The sequence below is a fragment of the Rhinolophus sinicus genome, chromosome 1 (assembly GCF_057876585.1).
Source record: "Rhinolophus sinicus isolate RSI-liver-muscle chromosome 1, RSI-T2T, whole genome shotgun sequence".
Lineage (NCBI taxonomy): Eukaryota > Metazoa > Chordata > Mammalia > Chiroptera > Rhinolophidae > Rhinolophus > Rhinolophus sinicus.
In genome coordinates, this window is record NC_142501.1 from 210202909 (window position 1) to 210228454 (window position 25546).

The 25546-nt window shown below is 46.6% G+C and overlaps 1 protein-coding gene across 8 annotated transcripts; it reads left to right on the forward strand.

Annotated features, from left to right (window-relative positions):
* ZBTB49 (zinc finger and BTB domain containing 49) lies at nt 1-24700 on the forward strand. 8 transcript variants are annotated; one of them, XM_019716580.3, is made up of 9 exons: nt 13-137; nt 5456-5618; nt 6657-6827; nt 8709-9814; nt 12525-12571; nt 18479-18552; nt 20080-20162; nt 20254-20415; nt 23500-24700. In XM_019716580.3, exons 3-9 carry the CDS (start codon nt 6676-6678, stop codon nt 24174-24176), a joined length of 2301 nt encoding a protein of 766 aa, XP_019572139.3. In that variant the 5' UTR covers nt 13-137; nt 5456-5618; nt 6657-6675; the 3' UTR covers nt 24177-24700. The 8 variants fall into 8 exon arrangements, with proteins under 8 accessions (XP_019572142.3, XP_019572139.3, XP_019572141.3 ...); XM_019716582.3 differs by having other exon boundaries at nt 13-94; XM_019716579.3 differs by lacking the exon at nt 13-137 and adding an exon at nt 144-5246.
* The last annotated feature ends 846 nt before the right edge of the window (nt 24701-25546 follow it).

Sequence of the window (25546 nt, forward strand, 5' to 3'; positions counted from 1 at the left end):
GGAAGCCGGAGGGCGGGTCCGGCCGGCCGAGGGGGCGTTGTCGCGATGGTTCCGCGTCCCCCGGAGCCCGGCGAGCGGCGCGGAGGGCGTCGCGGTAGGTGAAGAGGCGGAAGCGGGGCACGGAGCGGCTTCCCGGGGTAAGGTGGCCGCCGGGGCCGGAGGCCGGCCTCGCGAGGGCGTGCGGGGCCCGCGCGGTGGAGCGGCCCCGGGAGGAGGCCGGGCGCCCGAGAGCCGGGCAGGGCATGGACGCGCCGTCGCCTCCGCAGCTCCGGGCACCGCGAGGGTCTGGGGAGAGCGGTCGGCGGGTGAGGGAGGTAACCAGCCCCGGCGCCGCGCTCTGGCTCCGGGGCACAAAAGATCCGGTCGTGCCCCTGGAGCGGGGCCGGCTCCGTCTGCAGCTTCCTCGGCCTGGGAGCCGCACCCGTGTCCCCGCCGGGCCTCCCGCCCGCCCGGGCACTGCCCGCGTGTGGCCCCCGACCCCTCCCCGTCCGGGGCTCCCCGCGCTCGGTTCCCGTTTCCCTGTGTCCCTGTGGTTGAGAGTAGTGCCCACGACCGCACACCGGCCCAGGGTCATTCCCGGGTGCACGCGGCGGGCCTCGGCTCCCTTTTGCAGATGGGGTGCGATGGCTGTGCCTGTGGCGTCGGGGTCTTGCAGGATTTCGCGAGTCGATGACTGTAAAGCACTGAGTCGCTTCGCCGTTCTTCTCGGGTCTGGCAGGCGGGGGTGGTCGTTGGGTGGCTGGAGTAGGAGCCGCGTATTGTGAGAAACGGTGACCCTGGGGTGGGGGTGGGGGTGATGAGCACGGTTTCACTCGGGAACCAGCAGTGTTGGGCCTGGAATAGAAGGCGTCGCAGTTTGCGAGGGCCGCCCTGACGAAATACCGCTGACCCAGTGGCTTAAACACCTTTATTTTTCTCACAGCTCTGGAAGTGGTGTCGGGTTTGGTTTCTCTTCTCAGGGCCACCTTCTTGGGTGTCCTCACGTGGTCTTTCCTCTGCACGAGCATCCCTGGGGCTCCTTCTTACAAGACATCAGTCGGATTGCGTTAGAGTTTTAACTTCATTGCATCGGATTTTAAAACCTCTTTCGAGGCCTGATCTCCAAACACAGTTACATTCTGAGGTACCCAGGGGGTTAGGGATTCAGCATATGAATCTGGGGGCGACGCAACTCAGCCCTTAACAAGGAATTCACCAGAATGGACAAGAAGGGGAGTATTTGCTGACAAAGGTGACAGAGTGGCCAAGAGGTTGAAAAGCAGGGTGCTCGAGGCGTTTTTATGTGCAGGGCACTTAGGTGTGCCTCATTCTTGTTGGCAATCTCCTGCATTTTCTTTTTTTTCCCCATTTGCTTCCCCTGAAAACTCAGGGTGACCTCTCTACTTTCTCTGGCAAACTTAGCTTTCAGGTTTCAGCATAGATGTCTCTTCCTCAAGGAAGTTTTCCCCTAACCCCTCCTCCCCCAAATCGATTGGTGCTTCCTCTATTTAGTATCTGCAGTGCTTTGCTAGTCTTGTTTCTCTTACTCATGAAGGCATGGATGACTGTATCTGAGTCATTCACCGTCGTAACCCTCAGTGCCTGGCATCTAGTGGACACTAAAGTTAAGTGAATGAGGCCCAAATTGAGATAGACAGTGGAAGGCAGGGAGCATATCTCATTCAGTTTATCAGCATTCCATCCTCACGACAATGCTTGCACATAGTAGGCCCACAATACTGCTTCCATGAATTGGCCCGTGTAGCATCAGAGTCAGTATAGAGCTAAGACAGGAATCCAGGCTTGTTTGCTTGAAGCATTTGTCATTGGGGTTGGGAATAAGCCATTTGAAAACCATGATGGCTAAAAGGAAGGTAGCATCACTCTAAGGCAAGCTCAGTATTCAGGTACATGAGCTGTGGACGCTTGGAGAAGTCATCTGTCAACGGCCCCGCTGAACAGACTTGCACAGATTCTTTCCTCTGGTGTTTGGCCAGTTGGTAGATTGGCCGACAGGACAGAAAGGGCTTTGCTGCACTAGTCGTCTCTACAGGGTAGATAGAATTCCATTCTGGCTCTTGTTCCTCTTCGTTCACACCTGCCTAAGCTTTTCTTGTGTGTTTCTCATTCTCTGTTCCCATATTTTCATTGTTTTTTTATGCCACTCAGTCCATCTTTCCACCGTCACATTTTGGTACAGATGTGTAGTGGGGCTGGTCTGGAGCGTTCACGGTGTCTTTGCTCCCATATCTGGTACCAGGAAGGGCTGGCGGAAGGCTGGGCCCAGCTGAGCCCTTCTGCCACTCCGTGCGTTCTCTCCAGCAGCGCGTTTTACAGTCTGACTGCCGACGCAGGCCTTCCAGAGCCATTGTTCCAAAAGATGGAAGGTGGGAGCTTCAGCTCTTAGGGCCTGGGCCCAGAAATGAGCACAGATGCTTAGATTCAAGGGGAGGAGACATAGATCCCACCTTCCCTGGGAGGAGTGTCAAAGAAGTTGCAGCCATCTGTACTCCGCCAGGTGCTTCACTGTCCTCATCTAAAACTGAGGATAATAGTTGTACCTATCTTACAGTTATTCTGATAATTAAATAAGTTAACAGGTGTAAAGGGCTTGGCATAGTGCCTGGTGGCTTACAGGAAACATTTTATAAGTATTTGTTGTTACTTCTGTTGGGTACAGGATACATTATTACTGACAGTTGTCACGCATAAGAAATATAAGCTACCAATTCTTTCTCTGGAGCTTTTTATAAGGGAGGGACAGGATTAACATCACGAAACAATCAGAGAATTACACTAAGCGATATGGGTCAGTTATAAGTTTTATAGTCAAAGGAAATCGTGGAATGGTTCTTAAGTTTGCATATCATCATAATTCTCAGGGTCATTCCAAAGACTTTTTCCTTTTATCACTCCTGTATAGCTAGAAAATGTCTAATGTAGATTCAGAATATTTGCTGCATGTTAACATTTAAGTGTATGGAGGAAGGCTTTGTGTTGTGCTTTTTAACGTCCTTTTTCTCGTGGGAGACAGCGTAGCCTAAGAGCATAGACTCCAGGGTTTAAGAACCAGGATTTAAATTCTGGCTTTGGAACATAACAGTTTTATAATCATGGGCAAGTTACTTAAACTCCCTGTTTCTTAATTTCCTCACTTGTAAAATGGTGATAGTAGGATTCACGTAGCATTATTTTAATTAATGGATAGAATATGCTTAGCACAGTGCCCAGCCTGTAATAAGCAGTCAGTAAACAACAATTAATAATAATAAACCAAGAAGGCTTTTCTTCTCTGGCAACCAGTGGGGCAGGGGTAGGTAACTGCTGTCATTTAGCTGTTCAGTACCATGAGGATTCAGCACTGGGGACAGTGCCCCACCGCCCGACATAATGCTTCCCTTTCTGTATTCTTGTTCGGGGGTAATATTATCCACTCCCAGTGCTGCAGTGTTGCTCTTTGTAGATGACACCAGCTCTAGTCCTGGCTTTCTCGGAAGCCCACCCTGATCTCGAACGAGGAGATCACGCCAGCGCCCCAAACCCTACACACCAGAAACTAAGCTTTCCATTAAGAAGTAGGGGAATCAGAAAAGGTACAGAGCGGAGGGTGAGATGATGGGGGTAAGTTTTGGAGATTCTGAGTTGAAGGATCATACCGTTGGAGATGTTTAGTGAAAGGCTGAGCGTGTGCAACTCGTGGTCAAAACTAAAGTTTCAAATTTAGGACTCGTCTGCTTAGAGCAGATGAAGGCCAAGAACAGATGTGATTGTCAAGGGAAAGAGACGAGGGCCCAGGGGCTGATCTGAAGCTACATTAACATTCCGGGGGCTTGCAGAGGAAGAAGTACAGCAGATCGGGGACACAATAAGAGAAGCAGAAGCATTCTTGGGGACGAGGAATTTCAAGATAGAGAGAGACAGCCTACATGACCACTTGCTGCAGGAGAGCTGGGGAGGCTGGGGCTGAGGACAGGCAATTGTGGGCAAGTCTGTTTCAGCATTTGAGTGAGAAGGGCAGAAGGTTGCAAGGTGAGAAAGGGGTCTTAAGAAAGTAAAGCGGGATGTGTCGATGACTATTGTGAAAGTGTGAAAGAGGCCTGTGATGCATAGATGTACCTAGTGGGAGGGTTTCGTTGTCCTATTTTGTTTTGCTTTTGTTCAGCGCGAGGTGAGTGTGGTGTGTTTGTGGGAACTGGTGAGCCGGTGGAGGACCCAGTAAAGCAATGAAAGGGTGGTGATGAAGCAAAGTCTCGGGGGAGGCAGGAGGGGCTAGGATCAAGGGGAAAAGGCCCACTTCGTACTGTGGAGCTGAAAGGGTGGAGGGAGAGCTGAGTGGGAACTGGGGATTAAGAAAAGAAACTAAAGGTTATAGCAAGTTATCCACGGGCTCAGCCTTCTTAGTGAAGTCAGGGTCACGGTCACTTTTATGGATGAGGGCGACAGACGTGGCGAGAATGAAGAGAATGGGAAGGATTTAGAAGAGCTATCGTGAGGAATGTAGAGGGAGTCAAAAAGACATAAATAGAAAACATTACTAACCATCATTAATTAGCATGAATTTTAACGGCTGGGTATCTGCCATGTGCCAGGCAAAGATGAGTAAGATGGTACCCTGAGAGCTCACAGCAGAGCTGGAGACACAAATGATGGAGCGCAAGTTATCGTCTGGAAGTTTGTAGGGGTGCTGTAAGATCATGCCAAAGAGTAGTAACCCCGAAGTCAGGCTTGAGGAGCAGCAGTGGGGAGGAGGGAACATGTTAGGAGTGGCAGGAAGGCTCCTCGGGGTGGCGGACAGCCAGGTGGGCATTCTGTGGAAGGTGGGAGAGTGAGAAGTAAAACAAGTATTCCCAGGACAGGACGAATCAGAACCAGAGGCTTCTGGAGGACAGAGCGAGGCAGAGGGGTGCAGTCCATCTGCTCAGACCCCTTGGATGCTTACGATGCAGAGGCCTGGGCCCCACACTCCACGGGGCAAACGTCTGGGGCAGTGTCCAGATGGTCCTTTCTAGCAGGCTCTCCAGGGGTCCCTCAGAGGTAACGATGGGGAATATGTACAGGTGCCAGTTGCTGTGGTGATGTGCACGTGGTTCTCAGGTGCATCTCAGTGAGCTGTGAGACAGGACGAGGGACGCAGGACAGGGAGAAGCCATCGCCCAAAGTCACGTTGCAGATGAGAGTGGGCTCGGGCTCCAGCACTGGCCGTGAACTCAGCCTGTTCGGGGCTGCAGGTCCTTCATTTTGGCCGGCACATCTGGGAGTAACAGGAGGTGAGGTGGAAAATAATGATGGTCATAGGAGGGGCCGTGTTAAAAAGAGTAGATTTTTGGCTTCATGGTGTAGTGACTTTTCTCAGTAATGCTTGTGCAGAGAACGAAAACAAGTAAAGCAGAGAGTGGCGTTTTAGTTTTCAGTGTACTAAACTGCCGCATTAGGCTCCATAGTCTCGTCCCAGTCTGACGTCATTTCTCCCCCACAGGCACACCTCAGAGATACTGCGGGTTCGGTTCCAGAGCCCCGCGATAAAGCGAGTATCTCAGTAAAGCGACTAGTGACCTTTTTGCTGCTGGAGGGTCTGCCTTTGATTTGTTAAAAAACGCAACACCTGTGAAGTGCAATAAAGCGAAATGCAATAAAGCGAGGTACGCCTGCACTCCCCGTCCATAAGTCACGTCTGAGTGGGAGCTCCTGGGCGTCGGAGCCCGTGTCTTAACTCATCTGTATTCATGTGTCCTGCTCGAACTATTTGGTTTAGTTGTGTGTCATGTACTTGTGTGTGTGTGTCTGTTCCCTTCCCTAGAACTGAAGCTCCCTGAGGGTTTTGTTCGTCGTTGTAGCCCGAGAACCTTGCACGCAGAGGTCAGTCCATGAATAGATGTTGAATGATGGAACTTCCTGTGCGCACAGGAAGTGGCTCCCCATCTCTTCGGGAGTCAAAGGACCCACGAGGCCCTGGGTGGCCCCTTTCTCATCCTCCCCCACCCCCTCACGTCCCACCACTTACCTGGCCTCGCCGCACGTACCCACGGCTCACTCCCTTATTTCCTTCAGGTCTCTGCTGAAGTCACGCCTTGTCAGAGAGGCCTGAGGGACGCATGAAGGGCCATGCCGCTTTGTGACACTTCTTTGCTCGTTGTCTAGTGGGGTAGTTTATTTTGACTGGTACCTTAACTCCCCAAATAGGCTCCGAATTTCCCTCAACTTCTAATTCAGTGCCCCATATACCCTGCTCAATAAGATTGATTTCATCTTTTCCAATTGGCTTTTCTCCTACCCTTGTGTTTCTATAGGGACGTGTTTGCATCGCAGGGTTCCTAAGTAGAAACAAAAAAGTGCATGTAGTATTGTCACGGTCATACTCTAGATTTGCGCTGTGAAATAGAACGGCTGTTTAGTATAAACGAGAAGTTCCATTCTTGGATCACATGGGCCACCTTTCAAGTGCTCAGTGGCCACGTGTGGCTACCGGCCCTGTGGGTAGGAAACATTGTTATCACCGCGGAGTTTTGTTGACCAGCACCAGTCTAGATGCTTAAGAAACGATGTTTTTCTATTTGTTTTTCACACTGTTGTGACAGGGAATCACGGCAGTGAACTACGACCAGTCCGTGGGTTGTGGGGCCGTTTCATTCCCAGTCCTGTCGTCGAGAACCACTGTCTTACCCAGTGCTTGGTTGCAGGTCTCCTGGAGGGTTGAGCATGGACCCCGTGGCCACGCACAGCTGCCACCTCCTCCAGCAACTGCACGAGCAGCGGATTCAGGGCCTGCTCTGCGACTGCATGCTGGTGGTGAAGGGCGTCTGCTTTAAAGCGCACAAGAATGTTCTGGCAGCGTTCAGTCAGTACTTCAGGTGCGTATTTTACACTGTTCTTCTAACTGCACAGAGAAAACGCTCTTCTGGCCTGGAAATATGTTGACTACATTTTATTTTCTCCATGAATTTCACTCCCTTTTTCTTTTGTAGTGCATTGTGGGTGTTTTGCTTTTGTATTTACAGTAACCCAAGAGGAAAAGAGCCTTTTAGTTAAAATATGTCTGGGGCGATTAGGAGCATTTTGGCAGTTTGTTTATAATCATTCTAATTAATGTCAGTCTTCCATATGTATGTTTCTTATCCTTTTAGGATAAAAAGATTGAGGCATAGCATTCCTAGTAAGAACTTTTCTGTGATAAGAAATCAGAGAAGGCAAACATCCTACATGCTGTTGCTTTTTTTAATTTAAACTTTTTCGTTTTTGTTTCTCATTTGACTATTCTAACAGGTTTAGATTCAATTTACTTATCCCTGTGATCATTTTTGTCTGTATGAAAGATTTGCTTAGAAATAGTAACATCAAGCAATAGTATTTCATTTATTTTAGCATTAGAGTTAAGGGTCCTACATACATTTTCTGCTGAGCTAGATTTCTCTCTTGAAGCGCTGAAGCTTCTGGTTTTTAGTACCGTTTCCCCCCTAGAATGCATATTATTTTACTGCTGTAGTCAACAGTACATGGAGCAGGGTTTAATCCTTCCTTGATAATCCCCAAGCCCAGATCAGATCTCAGCCCCTGCGTGTGCTGTAAGTACATGTTGTGCTGGATCGGCTCACTGAAGAGGCAGCACTTTTCGTCTTTATGCAAAATGGTCCCAGGCTCTGGCTAGGCCTGCTCGTTCTGTCTTCCCAGGACAGGGGGGTTTAGGCACTGTGAGACATTGGCTGTTTGGAGTTTTCTGCACCCCACCTCTAATCTGTACTTTCCTTGAGGAAGAACAGAACCGAAGGCTGTTTGGGGGAAGCAGGTGACTGCATCTGATACAAACTTGCATACCCAACTCAGCTTGGTATTTTTATACAATACAAATTCCTTCACCTGTGAATTTGACTTGTGCCCAGAATAAGGTGTGTGGGCTTTATGGTGCCTTTTCCCCTCATTAACTCATAGGGGATTTACGGACTGCTGATTTATGGACCACTGGTGGCTGAAAAACCACCTCTGACAGCTAGATAAATTACCGATTACAAACTGAGTACGTATCAGGTCTCCAGAATAGTCACATGCATAGAGACAGAAAGTAGAATGGTGCTTGCCAGGGGACGGGGGAATGGGGGTTGTTCAACGGGGACAGAGTTTCCGGTTGGGAAGAGGAAAAGGTTCTGAAAGTGGATAGTGGTGACAGTGCACAAGAGTGTGAGTGTAACTAATGACACTGAATTTACCATTTGAACCATAGTTCAGTGTTTAACGTTATGAATATTTTGCCACCGTTAAAAAATTAAAATAAAAAATGAGTGTATATCGAGGGTTGTTTTATTGTAGCTATTTTTATTTTTAGACTTTTTTAAGGCAGTGAGTATTTTTCTATGTGTTTTATGGCTTGAAATATGTAATTTATCCAGCTAAACATGAAATATTGAAAAATGTGTGTCCTTTAGTTTCCTATATCTACATGCAATTAATAATACATAAGAATAATTACATTTTGAAAAAAGAGCAATGAGTATATTTCACAATTCTACGTTAAGATCTACTTGGAAGTTTGGATATTCAATGCACTAATTTAATTCATCTGAATCGCTTTATTGGATGGCTTGCCAAAATTTTTTAAAGGATTGAAGCATATTTAATTTTAAAATCTTGGCATTTATAGGATAGTGATTTTGAATATTAGCCTGAACATTGTTTATAAGTAAAAGTTATCAGCATGTATGAATTGTTAGCACTATAAACAGATCTCTTTCTTTTCTCAGGAGCCTCTTTCAGAATTCGTCAGGTCAGAAGAACGATGTTTTTCACTTGGATGTTAGAAATGTAAGCGGGATTGGGCAGATCCTGGACTTCATGTACACGTCTCATCTGGACCTCACCCAGGACAATGTACACGTCATGCTGGACACAGCACAGTGTCTGCAAGTTCAAAATGTTCTGAATCTGTGTCACACGTTTTTAAAATCAACCACTGGGGAGCAGCCACCTGGCATGCCTTGTAGTAACAGTCCGTTCTCCCTGCAAAGTGCCCTGACTCCTGACACTAACTGTGTCATAAACGAAAACTACTCCCCTCATTTACTGCAGGCATGCTCGGCAGATGTCCAGCATGGGAAGGGCTTGGATGAGGCACACTGTCCGGCCCCACCGGCAGGTAACCTTCCTCAGCCGCCAGGTGAAGCATCCAAACAAACCCCTGATACTTTCGACGGCAGCGGCACAGAGCCACCTTTCAAACAGCCAAGTTACTACTACAAACTGCGGAACTTCTACAGTAAGCAGTACTACAAACAAGCCACTTGTCCCACTCAGGAGAGAAGAACTGAGCAGCCTTTCGCCTTCAGCACCTCCACAGACCTCACTGCCATGGAGAACCAGCCTTGTGCTGTCAGCCATCCCGAATGTGTCCTAGAGTCCGCTGAGCACTTGCCGTCCAACTTCCTGGCCCAGCCTTTGGGTGAATCGGCCGCAGACCCTGAGACGCACAACCCAGGCCCACAACCTACCAAACAGATGAGGCTCAAAAAGGCCATTCACCTTAAGAAGCTCAATTTCCTAAAGTCACAGAAATCTGCAGAGCAAACATCTGAACCCAAGTCAGAGGGCGCTTTAACAAAGAGGGTTGAATGTGCCAGTGAAAGCACTATAGAGAAAGCTAGCAGCCAAAGTGCTGAAGAAAAAGAAAGTGAAGAACTCATCAGTTCTGAAAGTTTTAATTGCATCAGTGAAGCCGAGAGGCCTGAAGACCCTGTGGCACTAGAAGACCAGTCCCAGACGCTTCAGTCCCAGAGACAATACGCGTGTGACTTGTGTGGGAAACCTTTTAAACACCCAAGCAATTTGGAGCTTCACAAACGGTCTCACACAGGTACACTGATTCAGTACCCTCAGGCAAAAGGAAAGGAAATAATGCAGACGATCAGACACCACTGCCTGCTTCTGTTTTTGTAAGAAGTTTTGCTATTGCTTGATGATGTCATTGATATTTACAGGGGGGAAAAATCAAGGAGCATTAGCTACTTTTATTTTATATTTTTGGGATACCTCTTCCAGAATAATCTTATCTGTAGTTTGCAGTAGTTTCCAGCAGACTGCCCAGCCTACCTCCTCTTACTTTAATAAATCTTCTGTATTTCTAAAAAAAAAGAATAATCTTAAATTTCTATAGATGGTTTCATAGAGTCAGTTTCAAAAGATGTCACCCTTTTCATTTTTATTTTAATTATGGGTTTATATGATAAACGTTCTATCTCTAAAAGAAGTATAGTAAATTGTGTTGCTGCACTAAAAATTTCAAATTCTAAAACAGATCAGCTACATTTAGTTGTCTTTTTCTAATTAGATTAAGTTTATTCTTTAAAAGTGTACTGTAGGTTAATTCCGACTAAAATAATGTAGTTTCAGTGATTCTGAAAGTTCTCTGGAAAGTAATTTGAATGTCAGTTTTTAAAAATTGATTTGGCAGGTGGGAAGTAAACGTTTCAATAAGGATCAGCTTTAACCGTCTGATATTTTCAAATGAAAATTCTTCCATCCTGAACATTGAATTTTCGAAGTTTTGTTACCTTAATTCATACTTCCTCCCATTTCCAAAAAGTGTATTTTTTCCAGAAGTTTTTTAATAAGTGTTACACAGTACATGTATGTTATGTTATACAATACTTACATGTTACTTTCCTTCCTGTACCTAAACATGGTGACTCTAATACACATTCCAAATGAATGGCAATTATAAGCGTGAGCAGTAATATGCTACAGCATGCTTCCGGAATAGCTGCTTTTAAGATGCTTGTGTAATTGCGATTATTGATGTGACGTACTGTTGTCACTTTGATTCCTAGTTTGCCGAGGTGTTTACCACCTCAGTGTATTGAGAGAGTTCATATTTATGAAAGCCCTTTATAAATTATAATGTATATAAAGTACCATCATTATTATTGCTAGTAGTTAAGAATTACTCCATATGAAGGCAGTATCTTGATTCAGTTTTGTCCTGAAAACACTTAATTTATAATAGGTCATTCTTTTCACTTAAATTTCTTAGAGCCTAATGGTCACTATAATTCTTATTTGAGACCCTTATCTGTTTAGCTTTAAAGGAAAAAAAATTGTTTATCCTGCAAGAATATCTTTGAATAGTGGTAGCCACACTGTCCTGGCAGAGATGCTGTGCTCCCTGGGACATAACCTCTCTATTGAGAAGAGCAGCAGTTGTCCAGTCATGATCTGGGGAACGCTCGGGTCTGTGAGGCCGAAACTGCTTCCATCAGAGCTTTGGACATGACCTGCCTTTTCCTTCTCCTTCTCCCACTAGTGTGCGTGGAGTCGGCTGCAGGCTGCAGGATGTGTGGTGAGGCCATTTTTCTGGTGGCCAGTGAAATATCTAGTCATGTGTGTTAGAAGTCACTCAGTTTTCATTCCTACTATGGGCTCTCCTGACAGACACAGGCCACGTAAACAAAAGGGGTCATGAGAGCAAAGTTTGGAGAACCACTGGACTAGGGTTATTAATGCTGGTCACTTATAAGTCTTGGTAACCGGTGACCTCTTTTCTCAAACTCTCATGTCTCATCATAGGGGCTTTAACTGAACATTATCTATTATCCTTATAATTTCAGACATAAATATTATCCCAAAATGCGGAATTAATATGATTATAAATATTCATAGTCAAAAGCTTCCTACCCACCCCATCCTGAGAAAGCCAGTAAACAGCTTCAAGAAAAGATCAAAAGTATCGGGGTGGGAGCACAGAAAGCTGGCACGCCCCATGCCCCAGCAATATGAAGGGAGACGTTGGTGTTATTTTTTAAAGACCGTCTTCGTGAAGCCGCTTATGTGAGGGGAATGCGGAAGATGGAGGGTTTTTGGTCTTCCAAGTCTATTTACTGGAGTATCTTAGATTAAAGGTGGTACCTTGAAGTATACTTGTAAACTGATCATTTTCTAGAGACTATATTCAGATCTGCTGCGGTTTCTTTGTCATCGAGTTCCATTCTCTACAAGCTAATCTATACCCAGATGTAATTATTCAGAGGTACTAAGTCAGGTGGATAAGAAGCCAGCAGGGGGCACATCTCCCGTAATGACGCCTTGTTTTCCCCACGGCCTGTTCAACCCAGGCTGAAGGGGGGGGCACTTTTTCCTGTCCCACCTTCTGAGAAATCGGAGGAAATCGGAGGTAAAGTGGAGGCAGAAGGACAGGTGAACAGGTTCCTGCCATTCACGAAAACTCACATTTGATTTTCAACTAAACCGAAAGACTGTGTCCAAAACCTAGGTGGGGTTTGAGTGCAAATAAATAAGTTTGACTTCAGCATAGGTTTATATTTGGAGAACAGTTGGCTTTTTTAGCGAAAAGTAACTATAGATTTCACCTTTACCCTCTCTGCCGATCATGTAAGGGCGACAGAGACGATGAGGGTGTGGAGACCCCCATTTTCATCCCCTTACGACGAAGGACGTAATGCTCTGCATTAAACGGTGGGGCACAGGAGATAGCTTAAACGTTTTAAACAGAAAATTATTGTGCAAATAATGAGAATGATTTTACAAGCTGTTATTTTGTTTTGTTTTAGGTGAGAAACCTTTTGAATGTAACATTTGTGGGAAACATTTCTCTCAGGTGGGAATACTGTTATTTATTGTTAATAATTGGAAACCTGAAACCCAGTGTTGATTTTTATTACAAATAAGACATGGTTTTGGAGTTGTGAGAGACGCCTCTTAGGATATCTGTACCTTAAAAGACTTCAGATTAAATCAGGAGAAAATAATTTTCAAGAAAACAAATTTCTAGTTCATTGGGGGGAAAAATACCATTTTTTTATAAGTGTGTGAATGTCTCACAGTTAACACCGCCCCCACCCCCCAGGATGGATCCAATCCTAGTATATTTCTTCTCTTTCATGAATGAAATAAACCATATTGAGCATACACCCGGAGGCTGCAAATTATGCTGGGCTCCAAGACCAGTGTCGTCCTCTGATTGGAACCGTTGATATTAGGATATTGGCAAACAGACCAGTTTTCATTCCCCGCTTCTACTGTTAAGATGTCATATATTCATTCTCTCATCAGCCGGTGTTTATTGTACCCTCTGATGGGCTGTAGACTGCTCTGGGCACTAGACCTAAAGGAACCTGGAGATCTAATGTTTTAGAGAAAATTTCGAATGTAGGCTTATGGGAACCTACTTCTTCACCGAAACAGAAGGTAAAACTCCATCTGTCCCGTGTAGGCCCTGGCATTCCAGAGCTCAGTGAGACAGAAGCTGCTTGAGTCTGGTCAGAGCTGGGGGCATAGAGACCTCGAGTCTGGTAAGAGCTGGGGGCCAGGCCCCACTGAGCCTGGAAGAGCAAGAGCAGCGCCATCTTTGACACGGAGCCAGCCCTTGGTTTTCCCACGCATCCAAACCTGCAGTCTTAATTACTTTTCCCTCTTCCTACGCCCTGCATGCAGTGATTCACTGAGCTTTAACAGTCTCCCTTTGCGTTCAGAGTCTGGGCCAGGCTGTGTTATTTATCGTAAGAGTCTGGGCCAGGCTGTGTTATTTATCGTAAGAGTCTGGGCCGGGCTGTGTTATTTGTCGTCCGGGAGAATGCCTGGCACCCACTGAGTGTCAGTAAGTGTTGACAGCCGTCTGAGTGGTCATTCCTTGGCCACCGTGGTAGCTGAGGCTGCTTCCCACCAGCTCAGCCTGGGGATCAGAGTGTGGCCTCTAGAGCCACACAGTCTGGATATGAATCCCGCCTCCGATTTGTACTCTGTGACCTTGGGCAAACTGCGTAACCTTTTGACACTTCAGTTTCCTTATGTGCAAAACAAGGATAATAAGATTGTTGACCCACTGGAGTGTGTGAGGAAGGAGGAAATGGGTTAATAAGGTCAAGTACTTGTAAGTGAGGCAGCAGGCAGTCAGTGCTCAGGGAACATTGCCACACACGCACCATTTTAACCTTTGGTGCAGGGGGGAAGCCAAGTCCTGGATTCATGACCATTAGTAATTAGCAATCACAACCCTGCGTCTCATTTCAGTAATTCTTCACATCAGAACACTATTATACCTCGGGAATGTTAGGAGGATTAAATGAAAAACTGGGCCAGAAAGCTGTTTGTACATTTACATTGTGATAAATCCTGTCCCCTTCTTGCTTGGAACCCTTCCGTGACCCTCCCTTGCTAAGCAAGTAAAGTCACACCAGGCCTCCAAGCCCCTTGCAGTCTGGTCAGCCTTCTGTCCTGGCGGTGATGCCCAGACCCCCCTCAGAGATTCTGGCTCTGTTGGTCTGGGGGGAGGGGACACAAGAGTTGGTAGTTTGAATATGGCGGTTTTGATGTGTGACTAAGGCCGAGCCCCAGGCCTCAGGCCTCAGCCTGCGCTTTCCCTCTCGAACCAATAGAAATCCTCCTGTTCTGCGTTAGTGTCTTTCTGGTCAGATTTTGTAAATGGAGAGTTATGTATAGTTACGGTTTTCAGATGTATATTGCTCTTTTATTTCATAGTGAAATGAAGACATTTTTGTGAACAAGAAGGGCTCTTTTAAAAAATGTCGTTCAGTGTGTGTGTTGCAAGCCTGCAGTGCCCAAGGAGCTCTGCCATGTGCTGGGGGACAAAGGCAAATGCAGCTTCAGGAGCCTAGTGTTGAGAGCAGGAAACAGGTGTAAACAAGACAGTACAACAAACATCGGAAGCCCGCTGATGGAGACGTGTGCAGGGAAGTGTGGGAAAGACAGACAGTAGGCATTTCTACGTGAACAGGGTGGTGCTTGGGGTGGGGACATCAACTTTAAAAAGCTATAATCCTAGATTGTGATCGCAGAATATACATGTTAGTATAACCTAGACACTGCATCTGCCCAGATCTCAGGAAGGGAGTCATACCATACACAGACTAGGAATGAGTCTCCATTTGGTGTGATGTGTCTCCTGTGTGGAGTAGGAGCTGGACCGTTTGGTGCATCCAGAGGGGAAAACTAAGATAGTGACAGGTGCGGACTGCCTGCCACACGACAAGCAGGAGAGGAAAACTTGGTGTATGTAGCTGTCTGTGGGAGAGGAGCAGAGTGGTTTCGTCTCTCGAGGCAGAAATAGAAACTGAGCAGCTGGTGCAGAAAGTCCGGTTTTCAGAGGTCAGGCGTCCTCACACAGTGCTGTCTGGAGAGAGTGTCCATCCAGGTGTGATGGAAGGGACACGGCGTTCTGCAGGAGGCGGCCCAGGGACTTGGTTCCTAGGGCACTGGTGTGGCCTCATGCCAGAGGTGACCAAGTTTCATCCCGTCCATGATGAAAAGGCAGCAATAAGAGTATTTTAATGAACTTTTCCCAAGTTATTAAATTTTCAACTCGAGGTGATCATTCACACACTTTTGGTGTTAAATGTTCTTTTATCAGTATAATGGTCATTTTTGTTCAGGTGACATCTCTATGTTAGTCTCCAGATTTTTTTTCCCTTTTAATTTTATTGCTTGTGACATCCTGAAGTCTTAAAACTGAACCAGGTGACTTTTAAGATCTGAGATCCCTTTTATCGCTAAAGTTTTATGATCTCCTGACTATTTTTTTATATACGCAATCAGCTGCCATGAGACGGGTACTGTGATAAAGAACAATATGCTTGGTTTTTTCATGTTTAAATACTGAAGTTCAAGTCCATATTACAAGGAGTTTGCAGTATTTTAAAAATTCCTCAACAAACCAGATGTTAGTTCTTTTCTGCAACAGAATGTTTCTGTTCGAAATTCTGATGACTCCATCTTAATTTAAAACAATGTTTGCTTGGGAAGAACAGAACCCCTTTACTCCTGACGTCCTGTAGCTAAACAGCACACAGCAGCCCAGGTGCTGCTGTCCGTAGACAAACCTGAACTGGAGTATTCCGTCCACTGCAGGGGCCGAGGCTGATGACTTCTCTCCCAGAGTCTGTTTATTTTTCTGTAAACTGGGAATGATACTGCTTCACGAGGACGTTGTGATGACGATGACGTGACATACGAAATCCTGTTTGCCACTGCTTAGCAGTGTTCCTCATAGCAATGTCTTCCGATGGGACAGCTGTTATTACTATTACCACTTCCTAGAGTTTTCAGGGGTCCAACTAGCGATAGTTTCTAAGATGTGGTCTATGTACTTAACATATAATTAGAGCATATCCAAGTTGACTAAAAATAAAAACAGTTGACTAAAGGTAAAATAATCTGGGCCCCAGCTTCCTATGTAATTTGGTATAAATTATCTGAATGCATTATTGGACTTTTTTGCCTGAATTTTTCCATTATTTAATCTACTTTAATGTCATTTATCAGACTTCTAGCTACAGTGTTTCCCCGAAAATAAGACCTAGCCGGACCATCAGCCCTAATGCTTTTTTTTTGAGCAAAAATTAATGTAAGACCCGGTCTTATTTTAATATAATATAAGACCAGACATAATATAATATGATGTAATATAATATAATATAATATGTAATATAATACTAGGTCTTATATTAATTTTTGCTCCAAAAGACACATTAGAGCTGATGGTCTGGCTAGGTCTTATTTTTGGGGAAACACGATATGCTCCTTTATCTGGGGGAAATATAATTGTTTTTATTATCCATTTCCACTATTAAATAGCTAAAGAAACACTTTAAAAAAAATGTTTTACTATTGCGTGTTATAATATGAGTGGAAGACCATTGGATTACATTTGCTTAGAAAACAAGTAATTGTTATGCTTTGTTAAGTAGGAAAAATGCAGCATTGCTAAGAATTGATTCAGAGACTGAATTTCAATCATTATACATAGTTTACAAAATAACGAGGGATCCAATTTAACAGTTGAGCAGATGGTGCTCGTGGAATTGTTATATAACTGATGAGCTTTTCTGAAATTTGGAAGTGACTGATTTCAAACAGTCAGCCATGCATTATCTAAACCCCAGGGAGCTGTTTTCCTGAGTGGCAAAGTGACTATTTCTCATCCTGAGTATTCAACACAGGCTAGTTTATTCACAGAAACTTGCGTGTCCTCAGGTTTTCCCCTCAGACTCACATAAACCACTGTTAATTTCTGGCCCAACCATGTACCTGAAGCAACTACTTTATCTGAACCTGTTTTTCATCTAGAAAATAGAGATACTAATACCAGTTCCTGAGGGTAATTGGGCAATGCGTGGAAAGGCCTAAGTAGACCAAATGTGTATTGCCATTGGCATTTGTTGCTGCTTCATTATTGTTATTCATAGTCATTCTATTAAAAGTTAGGTATTTCCCAATATTCTGCCAGGTTCTTTCTCTTCTGTTACCTAACATAAACCTGAGTGTTTTTCTAAGCCATATTTCTCCTATTCTGAAAGGTAGTATCTCACGCCGTGTTTCCCAGAGTCTGATACACACGAAGAGTCTTCCGTGTTATATGACGTGAAATCGGGACAGCACTATTTACACCTGTACCTTTCCACTCACACGTGGATTTCACACCCATCTTCAAACCTATAACTGAACTATCTTTGCATTTTATGTAAAACACAATTGACAAATTTACAAAGCCAAATTTGTTAGTTGGGTGTTACTGTTCATTCTCCCTTTTTGGCTTATTTTATGCATAATGTGTGTGCATTATCATCTTTGGGTGTACTCACTCATTTCAGGTTTTTTATTTTAGTTTTTTAACAACACTATACAAAACTAAGTAGGAGGAATGACAGACGGAGACCATTGACTTAAGTTATAGCCGTGGAGGCTTTTGTTTCCAAATCCTAACGAGACAGGAGCTTTTTTAATATCTGAGGCAGTCGCAGTCTCAGTTTCACTCTACTTAAGGCAATTTAGTATTGATTTCTTACTGATTAGTACATGGGAGTCTATTTTGTGATTTCCATTTGAATGATATTCTTTGTAAAGCTCTTTAGGGTCAGAAATTTGGAACATAAAGACCCTGCAACTGAGTGACTGCTGCGACTGTCCTCATTTGCATTTTTGCACGAAGGCCAAAATGACAAACCCGTCAGGCAGAACAACAGTACTGCCAGAGGGAAAACTGTTTGGAAATGTCTACCTTCCTTATGAACAAAAGCCTGTTTTTTAGGAAGAAACTATGAATATAAAATAACCATGGAGAAGCACTACTTTCTTTTTTCAAATGATGCTTGCATATAGATGGTCCAAGTTTTAAAATATCACCAAGGAGCAATACATCAAACTCTGTTTAAAATACAAGCTTAATGACCACCAGCCTCCCTCACAGTGTGTCGGCCCCTTTAAGAAGCAGCACAGTGTTGGCCTGCAGTTTACACCCCGTGTGGGCAGCCCTGTGCTCGGGGCACAGACCCGAGACACTCCCTGCTCGCAGACGCTGGGGGCCGCTCGCCAGTTAGAAGTGGGCCGGTTTTGGACCTCCTTGCATGCGGCTCCTTGGAGTTTGTGCGTATGTATCCAGTCTTCATTTGGACTGGCACCTGGCTAAATCTGCCTGTTTTCTCTTTGAATGTATATAACTGGTTTTTAAGAAACTCATTATTAGTGTGCTTTTTCTTGTCCTATTTTGCAGGCAGGTAACTTGCAGACTCACTTACGTCGGCATTCTGGTGAAAAACCATACATCTGCGAAATCTGCGGAAAGAGGTTAGTGCTGGGCCTATCCTTCCGTCCGTGGGGACAACTCATGGCTGGTGTCTTTGAAAAGCAGTGTTCTCTGCAGCGGTGGCTCATGCACAAGCCACATGGAGGCTCCGTGTATCACTAAGGAACACAGAGCCTTTCCTGTGACACACATGAGAAAAAGAAAAAGATGGTAATTAAAAGAAAATTTACTACAGAAGTCTTAGGAAATGGAGTTTTACGTGAAACAAAATTATTTTATACTAAAGTTTCCATTTTTTCCAAAAGTGGCTGTTAAAATAGCCGAATGTCCCACAGAAGTGAGTGTCTAGTAGGGAAAGTGAGACTTGCAACCTGAATGCACAGACTTCAGGAGAGAGGGTGGTAGGAAGTGCCCCAGCCGTGGACCCGAAAAGGGCTGTGGGAGGGAGCCAGCAGCAGGAAAGGAGGAGCTTGAGGGCTGCGTGCTGTAGGATTTTGACTTGGGAAGTAAGAATTGGCTTGGTGACTGACAGCCTGATGGTGGAGGTGGAATCCGGTATGAGGAGATCGGCCTCCTGCGTGCACACCGGCCGGCAGCGGCCCGCCCGCCCTCGCCGGGGTCATTTCCCGGGAGCCCACATCCTCTGTCATCTAATGGTCATGCTGGGACAGGCAGCAACCAGGGCCGTGCCAGCCACGTCGCCTCATCTTCGTCCATTTAACCAACATTTGTTAGGCACCTACCATTGTGTGCTAAGTGCTGTGACAGGAACGCAAAAATAAACAGGACAAATTTCTGGCAAGTTCATACTCAGGAGTCAGGGGAAGAGATGGCCGTGGGGACAAAGTCAGAGTCCCCAGATGCTGTGGGAACACCAGGGGAGGGAGCCACTCTTACTTCACATCCAGGAAAGCAGTCGTCTCTGCAGATGGTGGAAAACAAAGAAATGAAAGCTCCCCGGTCTAACGTGTCTCCCTTTCTGCTGTAGCGACCTGAACACTGACGGCCAAATTCAGTGCCAGGCACCGTGTGCGGCTCATTTCAGGTGGCTTGCAGCATAAACCCACCCCACCCCCCACTGCACCTTCCGTCCCTGAATGTCTTGTGTTGGATGGTGCTTTAAATGTGAGTCTTTGGAACTCTGTTTGAAAGGCATGCATTTAAAGTCACATCTATATGCAACATCTTCCCCAAAAAATAACGTATTACTCTATTTTCAAGTGTGGTGGACAGGAAAGAGCTGGATTTTCACATCCGAGGGCCTGGGTTGGAATTAGTGCCTGAGCCATGTGAGTGGCCTTCTCTGAAGAAGAAAGATTAATGCAACGAGGTAGAGAAAAATATTTTAAAAGCAAAACACTTGTATCCATTCCTACTTTCCTTTAAAAAAAAAAAGAGGAAAAAAGTGAAGATTTTTAAATGCACGTTTCACATGAAATCAGCCCCCTTCTGACTACATTCTCAAGGAACGTCAGGAGCAGCTCTTCTCCTGCCCCAGTGACTTGCAGTTACAAAGATTTGCAGTAATGGAAAACGGCTGTTAATTGCATTTCCAAATTACATTACAGGTTTGCAGCCTCTGGCGACGTCCAACGTCACATAATTATTCACTCGGGAGAGAAGCCACACTTGTGTGACATCTGTGGCCGAGGTATAGCTGAGCGTTTTCCTTTCTTTGCTTGAACATGACTGATGGAAATGTTCTCAGTCCTTCAGCTGAACACCTGTTACGGTCTCTGCAGGGTTTAGTAACTTCAGTAATTTGAAGGAGCACAAGAAGACACACACGGCTGATAAAGTGTTCACCTGCGACGAGTGCGGGAAGTCTTTCAACATGCAGAGGAAGCTGGTGAAGCACCGAGTCCGGCACACGGGGGAGCGGCCGTACAGCTGTTCTGCCTGTGGTGAGTGTCTGGCCCTCCCGGCCAGGCGGTACCCGTCCTCCCTGGCGTGGGCAGCCCGCCAGTCTCCCGCTTGTCCCTGGCTGTTTGGTGTCTCCGAGGAGTCACCCTGTCCTCACAGGCAAAATGGAAGTCATGCTGTTGTTTTACCACTTCACGTGGTCTCATTCATTCCTATGTGCATGTATCAGATGTTTTCTGGGTGTCTCCGAGGGGTCCAGAGCTGTCCTGAGATGGTACAGATATCCGGATGACAGACTGTCCCGGGGCCGCACACTCTGGCCCCCGGGGGTGGGGCGCAGGCAGTTGGAAAGTGGGACCCCGTGGTATGTGGCAGCCGGTGGCAGGGCACAGGGCACAGGGGCTGCGAGCTTGTCTGTCCTGATGGAGCACGGGGCACACACAATGGGGACGAGCGGGAGGGCTTCTTGAGGTCGTGTGTTCTGAAGCAGAAGTGATTTCTACGGGCATCTGACCCATCAGTGAACCAGCTCATCAGGGAAGGAGAGGGAAGCTGACAGCTCGCAGCTTCACGGTACTTTATTGTAGAGTCGCAGAAATGGCGACTCCGTTAAGGCACCTGTTACCTGCTCCAGCCTCTGCAGGGGTGTGTGTGTGTGTGTGTGTGTGTGTGTGTATACACATGCGTGTGCGTTCCTGTGACAGGTAGTTGGCAGTGTGAATAGAATCGTGGGTGAATGAGTAACCATGTTTATGATTTCCTTTATAAAACAAATGGGGGAAACGCTCAGAGTCCAGCTGTGGGAAACCTGGAGCAGAGCACTACTCAGAGTGGCTGTTCTCACTGTAATTGGTCTAACATAGGGCAGGGCTTCTGGGATGGAACAGAAGACAACTTTGTTTTTATTTCCCACTTAAATTATATACAGATCTCCTGGATACAAATTTAGGCAACTCCATGACTATTTTGATCACTCTTAAAAAATAAAATTGCATCACTTTAAATCACAAATGCAGTTTCAAATCACTAATATAAAATGTCAGTTCCAAATTATAACAACCACCAACTTGATTTAAGGTTAAATTTTCTCTTTTCTCCCAGCTGGGACTAAGACCGCTGCCAGGAGGGAGCGTGGGGGACCTTCTGTCTTCCCCACCTCAGGCCCCCATCCCACTGACTGTGGTTTCTGCCCCTGACAAGCTCAGCTTCGGGAGGCGGGGAAGAGAAAGAGAGAAATCATGTTCTTGCATGATAGGTTCAAAATGTTTAAACAACTTGATTGAGGTGAAATTCTCATTCCATAAAATCTACCCATTTAAAGTGAGCGATTCAGAGGTTGTGGTCTCGTCACAGAGCTGTGCAGGCTTCACCAGTCAGAGTTCAGAACGCTTTCATAGCCCCTGAGAAGGAACTGCACACCCATTACCATCACTCTTAAAAAATTCCCACCTTCCAGCCGCTGGCAACCGCTGATGTACTTCCTGGGTCTATGGATTTGTCTGTTCTGGACGTTTCATAGAAATGGAAGCACACAGTGTGTGATCTTTTGTGACTGCCTGCCTTCACTTAGCAGCTCTGCTGTGAACATTCATGGACAGCTGCCCCCCTGTGCCCTCCTCAGGGCTGCGACACATGTCAAGCGTGGCTCCTGGCTCTGCTGTGACTAAAACTTATTTATACATATGATGAACCCTAACAGCGGTGCTCCCCTTCTGCCTAGTAATTGCACTCCTGAGAGTTTCTCTTAAGGAAACAATGAGAAGAACAACATCACATGGAGAAGCAAATAGGTGGGAGCAGCCCAAACGTGCGACACGAGAGGGACAGTTATGAAGCTGTAATCCACAGAATACCACGTAGCTGAGGCAAATGTGTATTGCACAGGCAGTACAGCAAACTAAACACGCTTTCACTGGTGTTAAGTGAAGGCAACTGAGCTTGACCTGTGGGCAACGTGCAGAAGTGACAACACAGAGAGAGAGTCCCTATGGTGTGTTTCAGTAGTTTGTATGCAGAAATGTGAGAAATAATAAATGGAGCCCCTTTCAAATCGAGCCAGGGCTGCCGTCCCAGAGGAGCTGCCTTGCAGGTCTTATGCCTCAAATCTTTGGAATATTAAAATGGGGCCCTTTGCACATGGCCTAAAGTAACATTGTGCCCCAAAGAACTGTTTGCAAAGATCACAAGAAGACAGATACTGTGACAGATACTGGACAGAAAATTAAAAACGTTGTTTAGAATTAGCATCACGATGTGAGCTTATCTGCTCCAGTAGAAATGCCTTTCTTCTGTGGATGTCACGGGTCCCCTTCCCTCTCTCATAAATACCCACTGCCTTTGTCTCCTGATAGGAACACTGCTTGCGCTTCTGTCTGAATCAGTGCTTCCCGAATAGCTATTCTTTGATCTCAAATAAATGCGTGTTGCCTCTCACTTGAAAGGCATTTTATTTTTAGGTGAACAGAAAAAAGTGCCCAAAATTTAACAGCTGGGCATTGACACCTAGTTTTGTTCAAAGGCGCTTTTAGATAGCCCACATTGCTTGACTCGGGCTGGGTAGCTGAGGATTCAGAGAGTGCCATATGGATGGGAGAGAAGTCCTAAATACATGTGCACATAAACTGTGTAGTTCCCCATACTTTGGAAATAACATTATGCCTCTGAGAAGGTTATTTACTGATTTTTCTCTTCTGATCCCCTTACCTGCTCTAATTGTGGGACTTGATCCCCTACCTGGATCCTATACACAGAGAAAGGAAATAGAACCAGGAGAAGTGTCATGTTAAAAGCCAAATACAGAAGTGTCTTTAGAAAAGATGTTTCTAAATTATAGATTGGCCGGTGTTACACTTAATTTAAGGAAATGTAAACAAAACGGACAAGGTTTCCCAGCACACCGAGCCGGCAGGGGCCGGCCACGTGGCTTAGCCAGCGCGGGCTGCTGTGCAGCGAGAGCCCCCGGGAGGCTCCGAGACACCCAAAGCCAGAGGCTGCGCAGCGGGGAGAAGAGGCCGGTCCCGCGCAGCGCACGTCACAGCGAGTCACAGCGAGTCGGCCGCGTGCTGCAAGGGGCGGGGTCCTCCCCTTACGGCCACTTCTGACACGGTTCCTTTCTCCTTGTCCAGGAAAGTGTTTCGGGGGCTCCGGGGACCTCCGCCGGCACGTGCGCACGCACACCGGGGAGAAGCCGTACACGTGCGACATCTGCAACAAGTGCTTCACGCGCTCGGCCGTGCTGCGGCGGCACAAGAAGATGCATTGCGGTGCGGACGACGCGGGCCGCGACGCCCTGGGGGAGCTCACCCGCGCCGTGGACGCCTCCGACCTGGAGAAGTCTCAGGGCTCCGACGCCTTTTCCCAGGACGTGTCTGTGACTTTGGTGCCCGTGTCTGTGAGGCTCCCCATGCACGCGGTGGAACATGGAGGCGCAGAGCTTGAGGGCCACTCTGCCAGCTCCTACTGTAAGCTGCGGTCCCCAGCTCAGCCTCCTGGAGCCACTGACCAGGAGAAGCTCGGGTTGGAGCCTGGCAAACTCGCGAAGGCCCCGGGGCAGCCCGCTCAGCCTCAGGCCTTCGCCTACTCGGCCGTGGACGCCTCCCCCAGCGACGGGCCGCTGCCAGCCGACGGCATGTCCGTGACCCGCTCGTCCCTGGCCGCTCTGGACAATCACTGCGGCGACCCCCTGGGCGGCCGGGCGGCGGGCTCGGCTTACAGGAACTCGGACGGCCAGTTTTTCTCCAGCATGACTCTCTGGGGCTTAGCGATGAAGACGCTGCAGAATGAAACCGAGCTGGACCAGTGATGGCCTCGCGCGCGTCTCAACAGCGGCGGCTTTTTCCGAGTCCAGCGGCGGTACCAAGGAGACAGCCATGTCCCGTGATGGCGTCTGACCGGCCCCAGAACTCTTGGACCACTTCCCCCCTGACATGGCTGATCACTGGAAGCCGCTGGAGCTCAGGGTTTGGGAAGAAAGGCCGGTGGGCTCAACTGGAAGCAGGCACCAGGGTGGGGGTCTTATGTCACAGAAGCCAAAAGCCTGAGAAATCAGGTCACAGACTTCAGCTAGCATGGTGGAGGGCAGACTATGGGTCTGCTACTACTGTACATTTTGGTCTTGTTATGGAAAAAAAAAAAAAAATATATATATATATATATATATATATATATATATATATATATATATATGTATATATGATTATACAGATATTTTTGCATTTTCACATGACTGAAGTTTGTAGCATTTTGTATTTTTATTTACACAAAGATTTTATTTGTATATGACACTCATACTATAATTTAATTTGAATAAATGAAACTTTCTATATAGTGTGTGTTTCCTCCAGCATTCATATTAATCTAAAGACCATAGTGGGATAAACAAGTATCACAAGGGCAGGACTGACAATGCAGCAGGAAGTTGCTCCTGTCTCCTATGTGACACAAGAGCCAGGAGTTCCTGGAAGGCTGCTTCCCTCTAGGGTTCCCTCAGTCCCTGGCGGCTCCATCTCAGACTCCTCCCTCCCCTCAGCCCACACCTAGAAGTTGGGGTGCCCCGGGTCACAGGCTCTGGAGCCTTCCCTGACCTTGCTCTCTCCTTATGCCACCTCTTTGTGTCTAATGACCGTAAGTGCTGTTTGCTTATCACTCCCAAACTCCTGTCCGCCCTGGGCCTCTCCCGAGAACTCTAGATTCCCATACCCAACTGCGTGCCCATCATCTTAATGCCCAGCAGACACCAGACTGAACATTTTTAAAGCTAGGCTCCTCCTCTCCCCTCCTTGTGCCCCCCATTAAAAGGCAATCCCATTCTTCCAGTCGCTCAGACTAACCAGTGTCCCCACTTCCACAGTAAACATTTACGGAGTGCTTCCTGTATGCCGGGTGCTGGGTTTCCCCAGCCTCCAAGAGTAAGACCCTCCTGGGCTGAGGGAACTCTCCGGGAATAAATTTGTTTGATCAGGGTAATAAGACTTTAGGGGAAAAATGTTAAACTGAAGCTCTAATTCATATTTCCTGTCTCTTCCCTTTCTGCCTCTATCACTCTGCCTGAAGCCTTAACCTAAATAAAGAAAACTTACAAGTGGTGAGGCCTGGAAGTGTGAGTGCATCCATGGACAGCCAATTATCTGTCACCTCACAGGTATTGTCCCGTTTAATCCCGTGGCACCCAGT